Genomic DNA, 10,582 nt, shown 5'->3' on the forward strand with positions numbered 1-10,582 from the left:
TGAATTGTGTCTCATAAGGACACAAAATAAATCAATTATATAATAGTTGTTTGAAAATAAAACAATATAGTAGATGGCATTATCAAATTGTTTTGATATTCAAATATTTTTGAACTCGTAAAACAAAACCGAGAATCAAAATTTGAATTCAAATCACAAATAGAAAACAGAAAATAAAATAGAAAAGAGAAGAGAGAGAGGAGCTTACCTGTTGGACCGAAGCAGGCCACCGCAGCCCACGTCGCCAGCCCAGCCCATAAACGAAACAGCCCAGGTACCGTTTCGGCTCGCTTTAAAATTCGTGCGAGGCAAGTCGTCGTCTTCGTTCTCTTCTCCGGAGACGACAGCGCAGAGGAGGAGCTCGGCCACGTCCTCGACGGGGATAAGAACGCCGCCGGACGCCAGAGACCATCTCAGAACCTCGCCAAATCTTCTCGCGTCCGTCTCATCCACTTCTCATCAAGATTCGCGCTCAGAACAAGCTTCGATCTCACTCGTGCATCCCGGCCATTGCCGCCGGGTGAAATGCCGATACTGGACCTCGCCGTGCTCTATAAATTTGCCCGTAGCTTCGCCATGGAACCCTAATTCTTCGCCGCCCTTCCTATTCCTCTCTAGTTCTTCCAAATCCTCGCCATCATCATTATACTTGCCGCCGGTGTCGAGCAAGAACACGGTGGTCCGAGCCACCTCAGCATCCGCCGCTTGGTCGTGGAGGAGCGCATCGTCGAGGAGAGCATGCGGGAGGAGCCCGGCATCAAGGGAGGTCTCGGCCAGCGCAAATTTGAAGATTCCCTTTTGCAGTACCTCGCCGGTAATGGCGAAATTGAGCTCGTCTCCGTCGGCAATCATCGTCGCCGACCACACCATTCAGTTCAGGGTGAGTTTACGCGCCGATAGAGCATACTTTCGCTTCCTGGCATCAGCTCTAGCTCGGATTAGCCGTTTGGCCGGAGTAGCTCCGCCGCGGACATGATTGTCGGCGAAGCTCCGGTGAGTATTTCAGTAAACCGCCACCACTATCGTGCTCAGTAGGTCGAGGAGGTCCAGAAACATGTAGTAGATCATCCCGGGGAGCCCGAAATCGACGTCGCCGTCGCGTTCTGACCCGCCGGCGTCAAGCCGCCGGTGGTGTCGACGTGGCAGTGGGACCCGTTAAACTTTTTGACCCAGTCAACTGCCAACGAGGCAGGTGACCTGGCAATGGCCCCACTCGTCAGTCACAGTGGCTAGGTATGAACCGGTACATTTAGCATTTTGCTTTATTTCAAATTCCAGAAAATCACTGAAACTTTGCAAAATTGTATAAAATTCATTTAAACTCAGAAAATTATGAATAATATATCAAAATGCTCACAAAAATAAACTCTATTCAAATAAAATATAAAACAAAAATGTGTGTCAAAATAAAATTTCACTTATTCTTAACCTTATTAATTATGCCATTTCAATTATTCAAAATACAATTTGAATTCAATAATTAGTGAAGTTATAAAAATTAAATTTTAACTATTTAGTAACTAAGTAAAATGTTAGAATTAATTTTATTTATCATATTTACATTAACTCAATTATTAGTGGTAATTCATAAACCCTAATTTGCAAATTGCTATTTTCTATTTTCTCTAAATAGTAATAACTCAAGAAAATATTATAAGTCAATATTATTTTGGTAATTCAAAACTTGTTTATTTAAACATCTTTAGTTACCAAGTTAAGTATTTTAAAAACCTAATAACAATTGTTAAACCCTGATTTCTAAATTAAACCTAAACATGAGTTACCCTAATTATTAATTCTTGTGAACATGAATAAAATGCTAAAACCATTATTAATGTTGTTTCAAAGTAATTAGTAACCACACCTATATTTCCAAACATCATTTTAGGAGTTGTGCCATAATTTAGAAACCCTAAGTTTAATTTAAGTAAGACATTGATCTCATTATTTCATGTGTTCATCCATAGTAGTTGCAAACCTAAAACCCTAAGGATTTAACCCATGTGATCATTACACTTTTGAAGTAACTCTAAAACCCTAATTATGTGCACATGTGATCATGTGAGATTTACTTAACATATAGAACCCTAATAAGCAACAATTGAATGCATGCTTATGATCCACTAGCATAAAACCAAGTCACATGAGATTATCATTTCATGTTCCTATTCTTAATTAAAACCTATATGATTCACTAGTGCCACTTAGGTATAAACCCTAGCTTGTTACCCCATGTTAGCACCATTGATCATCAATCCTATATACCACACCATTAGGATCAACCTCAATCATTAAACCCTAGTAGAACCATAATGATAAACCCTAGTATCAACTTTGTGTAGCAAATCACATCACATGTTCCTATCCAACTAAACCTTACTTAGGAAATGATAAACCACTTAGCTTAGAAACTATTAGAGATTATTTGGTAAAGAAAATATGAAGTCATAGTAAACCCTAACTCATAGCAACACCTTGATAACCATCCTTTGATATGATGCTTAGGAGAAACCATAGTAATAAACCTACTAATACTTGCTACATGTAGATCACTTCTACTTAAGCACCAACCAGATCCTATTAGTAAACCCTAATAGCACTTAGCTTCTATTTAAAGTAGTTCATATTCTTATTTTAACTCTGTTCTTCAAAAGTTATTCTTTTGAAGTACAAATGTCAATCAAACCTTAGAAGCCTTAATCCTTCTTTGAAATACTTCTTATTTCTTAAACAACATGTTCTTCAAAAGTTATTCTTTTGAAGTATAGTATAAGTAATCATCAACCATGTCCTGTAGAACTTAAAATTGACAACTGTTCTTCACATATTATTCCACTACTATTCTTTATGTGTATGATTGTTATGATGTCTTATATCACTTGATTATGATGCTAATACAACCAAACCCTAATAAGAACCTTGTTTGAGAACCATTCTAAAAGTGCAACCAACCCTAAAGAAATCTTTACAACTCACATATCTTAAATCATCAAGGTTAGCTTACGCTCGGGACGATTGCATCTCATACTATGCATTATAGCATCTTTGCCAGTTCTTTAAACATTGTCCTTACCGGACGATGATGGTATTTCAGCATTTGGACTTCTCACGTATCGAAGCTTTTGCTTGCATAATCTCGCAGTCAAGAAAGGCAAGTTCATCGCTTGCTCATGTCATTTGATTATTTTTATCAAATTATATGCAAAGTACTATACTTATCATTCTTGCATTGAAAGGCAAATATTATTTTACAATTATGAATATGACTATGTGGTGGGCAATGGAACCATGGTATGTGATGTTTGGTGGAGGTTCCATTGCACGGGTACTATTCATCTAGGATTAAGTACCAATGCCGTCCGGTGATTCTAGCGCCGTACATATCGCGTTAACCATAAGATCTATAATGGCTGCGGGGAAGTCAGTTGTATCTTTTCCCTCTCGCATGCCAACGGACTGGTGATAAGGGTTGCCCGGATCGGTCTATCTTTGGTAAAGGTGGGGACATGTGGTCCTGCACGGTCTACCATTAGATACAGGAGAGGGTAGACTTATTATTGGTCTATGAAGGATTGTAAGGGTTGTCCGGATCGGTCTATCTATGGTGTATAGGACAGGGCATATTAATTGTTCGGAACGGCCTACCTGATTGGTAAAGGTGAGAACAAAGGCTCGGGTCGGTCTACCCATAGATATAGGAGAGGACAGGACTTACAAAAGGGTGGGTCCGCAAGGTCGCGGAGAAGGCGGTGATTGGCTTGGATCTTACACTGGCCCCACACCAAGGAAGTGTGGACGAGAAACGCGTCTCGGCAAGGCATCAAGGATAAGTTCTCTTATGGGAAAAGTAACGCACCTCTGCGAGAGGATGCTGAATTGTGATTGTCACTCCTCTGTTCGGGAAGGGAAGCTGCGAACGCGGCAGGAAAGGAACTCCACGAAGTTCGGTCAACTCTGTGAAGACCGACGGGCATAGTTTTCAGAATAAAATAAACCTTTTGAAGAAATGTTTATGAAAACTTGCATTCGCCTATGACTTTACGGTCTATGGCTGTAGCTAGTGCATGATACACATATTTCCTAATATGAACTTGCTGAGTACGCTCGTACTCATTCTATCTCGTTTGAACCCCCTTCTTAGAGCAAGGCACCGAAGGAGAAACTATCGTGGAACTCGAAGACAAAGGAGTCAAGCTGCAACGAGATGAAGAATCCAATCAAAGAAGTCAATGGAGTCAACTTCTGCATCGAGTTATAATGGAAACCTAGACTAGTAATAGAAGGGAATCTTTCCCTAATCCTAGCACCTAAGTAGCTAGATTTCTATAGCAAGCCAAGTAGCTCTTGAACTTGAGTTAGCAATAAGATAGATTACGAGTCGTTCTTACGGAGCTTTATTTGAAGTTTTACCTCACTGTATAGTAGGAGGTTGTGTTGATCTTATGTAAACAGCTCGTGTGTACTTCTATAGACATACCTTGGACTCGCATATGTTTCTGTTGTACCACTCTGAGAGATGTAATATGGGTGGAACGGTGTTTCACTTGTGTTATGTCAACGACTTGTGTACTACACCATGCAGTGGTACGCTGGGTCATCACATCACGTGAGGCTTGCACATTACAAGCGACGGCCTAGCGGACGTATGACGTCGATGCGAATGGCGGCGTGCGCTATTGGGGAGAGAAAAATGAGGAGACGACGAAAATGAAAAGGCTGAGTCGGTTGTTCTGTGGTGCAGTCCAGTTGTACCGTCACCGCTTTGACCAAGGCAAGACTCCAGAGAAATCGAGAAACAACGTGTTCGGTTTTATCCACATCCGGTAAGAAAAATAACGAAAATTGGATAGTGTAGACAGGCTACAGTAACTTGAATAGCTCTCCTTTCAGTAAATGGGTCAGCTTTGATATAGGTAATAATATTTTTCCTAACCTCTATGTGTCTTTTTTTCTATAATTCTTGTTTTGTTGTGGTTAGTATTAACAGAGTAGAAATAGAATACTTATTTTTTCATATCATATAATTAGCCCACAGTGTTGAATTAGAGAATTGATAAATCAGTTTCTATCTTTTCACCGATGTCTGCTCGTTGTTTCCGCTGTAACGACAATGAGGGTGCAACCACGGCCTCGAGGAGAGGCGCGAAGAGTAGATATGTGGACTACGAGCTCGTTGTCAGGGTGACAGTGGTCATGTAGGCTTTATCAACTCCATGCGGGCACAGCGGAAGGCCTCTACCGGTGGTGCAATTATGCCTAAAAAGTAAGATATATACGAAAAAATAATCTACGCCGCTGCAGACGTACATGTAATTTTTCTAGTACATATATATTTCAACATGTTAGTTATACAGGTGAAGGTGTATTTAAGTTACTCCATCATCTCACATTGAATACTTCTCCCAATCTTTCGGATAGATCAACCTCAATTAATCAAACTAACAAGAATAATAATGTTGGCTTGGCTGCCACACTTGTTTCCCGCTCACAAACTAGCTTCAATGTTCAAAGATGCATGTATTGTATGTAGTGGTCGAAGATGTAGTCCATGATAATCTTGTATGCCGCCTCTGTGGGGTGGTAGCTGTCGAAGAAGACGTGCTTAGACACGTCGTCGCACACGGGGTTGAGCATCGTGTCGCACCCCGTTGACACTTCAATCATCCCGGTGCCACAGCACCCGCGCGTCATCTCGCTGAACCCGTACCGCTCCCCGTGGTCCACTAGGTCTTGGACCACGGTGTAGATGTCGATGTAGAAGAGGTTGGGGAACCCGACCATGTCCTTACCCAGCTCAAGGATCAGCTCCTGGACCTTGGTGTTATAGAGCTGTGCAGCGGCGTTGCGCTCCGGCTCGCAGCTTCGGCGAGGACCGCCACCGAGGGTCTGCTGCGACGGCAAGCAGCCGATGGGCGGCAGCCCCACGAAGCCGATCCGCTTGGCGCCTCGCGCGCTCATGTTGCGGAGGAAGGACTCGACACCATCAAGGAGGAGGTCCACATAGGAGGGAATGTCGTACTGAACCCTTCGGAGTGGGGTGGTGTAGTATGTGTTGGCGATGTCGTCTGTGCCAGAGCATACAATGAAGAGCGCACCGTCGATTATCCGCTTCGTCTCCTCCTCTCCGGCGATGCCCACCAGCTTGCTCCGGTACTCGTCGTAGTACACCAGCTGCTGCTCCATCGAGATCACTCCCTGGAGTCCAAGACAAATATGCAGGATCACAATCTAAGAGAAACTTAATTGTTGTACTTGTAGTTAGAAATATGTGTTACCATGATGACGGGGGTGAGAGGATCGAATCCGGAGGCGCCCGACGCAAAGCTCACACCGGTGCGGAGGTCCTCCGGGGTGTGCTGCACACCGAGGTATGGAGGCACCAGCTGCTTCACGTTAAGGCCCTGGGCTGAAATGAAATCCACGTTATTTCAATTCAAAGAAAATATATTGTTTGAAGATATATTTTCACGACGGAATGGAGTAGAGATGTTAACTTTTTATAGACCATTGCAACATATGAACACCTTTACTAGTCCCAGCTAAAAGAAAAAACACATCTGCCACATACATATTATCTACGCACGTACCGATCAAGTCGGAAGGTATGAGTCCGTCGGAGAAGCGCCCGGTGGCCACGTGGCCGGCGAAGTCCTTGCCATAGGGTGCATGGTTCGCCTTGACCCCTGTGAGGAGGTAGTTGTTGTTGCCAGGGTCCACGATGGAGTCGCCGAAGACGATGACCGCTGTCACCTTGTTCTCCAAGGTTCTGCACCAAGCCGGTGTCACCGCCATGGCCAAGGTCACCACCGCCGCCGCTGCAGCCACCTGCCACTGGCCTGCTGTCGCCATTCTCCTTGTCACAGTCTGTGTTTTTGTCGACTCCGTGGATGGTTGGCTTGCATCCGTAGCTACTCCATTTATGGAGCTTCGTGGAGACAACCTCGTTGTTGCCAGTGCCATATCACTAAACATTATGCATGCTTACTGATCAGATAATATATTACTTTAAGGAATAGTATCATGGTGCACGATGGAGAAGCTTGTTGACGCGGCGCAGTGCATCGGCTGTGGTCGCTCCCACGACCCTGTCCCATTTCATTTTCTTAAATAAATCCATGCATGGCTCTGACTAAGGATCCCTCCCGATCTCCAGTTAGAAAAAAAGATTCCCTCCTGATCGAGTTTGATTTGGGGATAGTCTCCTCCATCAACGTTATCATCATTGCCGAAAATTGATGCTATGGTGTGTTGATTTTTTGGGGACTTAGCACGATAGTTTTTCGTTTGTTTACTAAATAAGCTCTAATAGGATAAGTTTTGTTGGTTTTGATGATGGAGGGGCGAGGACGGCGGTGTACTTTCGTCTCATGCTAGTGTCTGTAGTTGTTACTAGGTAGTTGAAGAACCTATTTGTAATGTTTATTTCTTTTCAGGTTATTTATACTATTTTTAATGATTATTAATAGGTTGGTGGATTTTCACAAGAAAACATTTAAAATGAGGAGGTCGATACCTCCATATGGACAGTAAAGTTTTTCAGGCCTTTTCAGTTTTTCAGTGCAAGTTCTATATAGAAATTTTATTACGAGTGAAGGTGGACTCGTGTGATTGAAAGTTGCATGCAGCGGTTGCTACGCCTAAATCTCCCACACCAATTCCTGATTAACACCTGAGTCTGTAGAACTTTGTCCATATAAGTTGGTATGTAACTGTAGCATGCATTACTCTTTTAATTTAAACTACCATTCAACAACTCAAAACTCGGTACCAACAATATCTACAATCAACATATCAGAATTCAGTACACCAATATCAACAATTAGCAACAAATTTCAGTATATGAAGCGACAACAAAGTCCTGAGGCCTTCATAGCAAAGAATATCCTTGACAAGAATATCCTTGACGGAATCCCAAAATCAATAAAAGGTAACTTCGAGGTATCTCGGAATGTCGTGATATTATGGGAAAGTCATTATTTTGTAAATATAAATTGTATAGCAAAAATATTTGGACGAAACAGAGTCTCGAAGATGGAAAGAAGCCATGTGGCGGGGGCACACCTGTAGGATGCGACGACCCCCTCTTTCCACCTTACGGACTCCGTTTCTCCTTTGTTTCGACACCAACTCTTCTTCTTACCCCAAAAACTGTCAATATACACCTCTTTCTATGGATCCAATCTCGCATCGAGTCTTTTCGAGGCAATATTGTTTTTGTCCCTGTCTTTCGGATCTCTCTCCGTAAAAACATATGCCATGTCTTCAAGGGATTCGTACCAATACTATTCCCGAGCAAGATGATGAAGATGAAGATGAGGGGCTCATCCCCACATCGATATGGAAGAAGAGAAAGATGAAGGACTTCTCCGATGAACATGACTACGAGCCATCTGGAGAGGAGGAAGATGAAGTTGAAGAGGATAAAGAAGAAGAGGAGGATCCTGAGTATGTCATCAACGAATTGATACACTTGTTGTAGTGTCATCAAGACATTTTATGGCATTGTTGCCGGGGAGCAAGCAAGCAAAAAACACAACTGCAATTCCTATAGCACAGTCAGGCATTTTCTAGCGCCTTGCAAATTCTCAAGCTTGGAGAGGTTGCACTATTGTGAGTTCTTCTTGTCCTTTAGATTTGCAATTTTTTATTTTTATTTGTTTTGGTCTTTCTTTTTTATTGTTGTTTTAGTCATTTCCTTGCAAAAATGGATAAAAGACTGCATTGGCCATTTAGTGTTAAGAACTTTCCTCCATCACTCAATCTACCAAAACCATTTGAGATTGATCCTGCTATTATGAAGTTAATTTATGATGATAGGTTCAAAGGAGGTCCTGGAGATGATCCCATGGCCCATTTGAAAAAAAATTGAGAAAAGATGTGAAACTCTTAAATTAAGCAATGTTAGCAACATTGTAATTGAAGTTAAGATGTTTCCTTACTCACTTGCTGGTGGAGCCATGGATTGGGTTTTAAATTGATCATTGGGAACTTTTAATTCTTGGTATAGTATTAAAGTTGCTTTGTTAGAAAGATTTGGACCACCTTCTATCATGAGCTATAATAGGGAATTGATATTCTCCTTTATACGAAGAAATAACGAGTTACTTATACATGCATATGGGAAAGGTTTAGAGGACTTGATTATAAAATAGAACATGTCCTTAAAGATTGGATATTATTGCATTCATTTTATTGTGGCTTGACAATGAGCTCTAAATCTTATTTGAATAGTGAAAGTGGAAAAACTTTTATGGAACTTACCACTGCTAATGCTCATGTTTTACTTTATGGTTTACTACTAGAAAAAAAAGTTAAAAATAGTTTGGAAAAAATAGATATACCCGGAGAACCTTTTGATGATTGTTGTGAGCTTTATAATCTTAATGTAGAAGAGAAACACGTAGAGGAAATGAAAATACGAAGTGATAAAATTACTGAACCTATACTAGATCTTGATAAACTAGTGTAGTTTGAATGAACTTATTACTCTCTTGCAAAAGTTTGCTAATGATCCATATTTTAATGCTCATCAAACATGGTTTGGTTCATATATAGCTAATCATGTCATCAAAGAAAAGATTGAAAGATATAATAATGAAGCTATGATATCACCAAATCTTGGGGTTACTTGGATTCCCAAGATACAAGTTACTATTGTAAAATAAACTTATCATGCTATATTATATCTAGGATCAAGTGTTAGTGTTCTATCTAAATAATTGTATGATTTGCTTGATCTTGATAAGAAAATGGAAAGGTGTGATATTGATCTCTTACTTGCTGATGATTCTACAAAGCATGTATTAGGTAGAATTGATAATATTATTATTGAATTACATACGACATTTGTCCGTATTGATTTTGATGTTATGGCCATGGGGATCAAAACCTCTAGTCCTATATTCCTTGCTGGACCCTTTTTGAGAACAACAAGTGCTGTCATTCTTCCCAAAGAAGGAAATGTCAAATTTTAGTTTCCACACAAAAAGTATATGGAACATTTTCCAATAAATAAGATTATGGTACAGAGGCACAAATGTCCTCATGAAACTTGATCATCATGAAGAAATAAGGTATGCATCCTCTCTATATGGGTATAAAGCTTTACGGGAGGCAACCCAGTGTTTTTATTTTGTTTATGTTTTCTTTTGTTCTCTTGCTCTTGTAAGAGAGTTTTTCTTTTGTATTCCTGCGGTAGCAAGTAACTTGTTTTGGTTTGTTCTCTTTAGTTAGTAATAAAGTGCCAGGTTTACCCATCTTGGATGTTTTAAAGTTGTAATAAATATGAGGAGTTTTTGAATTATGCACGCTACTGTTTGGTGCACAATTTTTCTAATTTTTCTGGTAGCTTCTAAAATTACGAAAAATACTAAAGCTCCAACTTTACGTCCCTCTTAGCAAAAAAATCAGTAAAAAATTCTGACATGTTTAACATGTCGAAATAAATCTGTTAAATATGTTGCTACTATTTTTTCTTGACATATTCTATCTTTTGTTGTTTTAAGCATTATTTTGAGCTTCAATTTGATACTTTATGAGTCCTTCGATATTTTGTGAATGATAGAAACTTAATGCACTCTAT

At 40.5% G+C, this 10,582-nt stretch overlaps 1 protein-coding gene across 1 annotated transcript; it reads right to left on the reverse strand.

The window, feature by feature from the left end:
• Positions 1 to 5,505: 5,505 nt before the first annotated feature.
• On the reverse strand, positions 5,506 to 6,849 carry LOC124673032 (GDSL esterase/lipase At1g20120-like). Its single transcript, XM_047209166.1, has 3 exons — positions 6,588 to 6,849; positions 6,276 to 6,406; positions 5,506 to 6,195 (listed from the first exon to the last, which is right to left on the reverse strand). Exons 1-3 carry the CDS (start codon positions 6,847 to 6,849, stop codon positions 5,506 to 5,508), a joined length of 1,083 nt encoding a protein of 360 aa, XP_047065122.1.
• Positions 6,850 to 10,582: the final 3,733 nt, after the last annotated feature.

Source organism: Lolium rigidum, chromosome 7 (assembly GCF_022539505.1).
Source record: "Lolium rigidum isolate FL_2022 chromosome 7, APGP_CSIRO_Lrig_0.1, whole genome shotgun sequence".
Taxonomy (NCBI): domain Eukaryota; kingdom Viridiplantae; phylum Streptophyta; class Magnoliopsida; order Poales; family Poaceae; genus Lolium; species Lolium rigidum.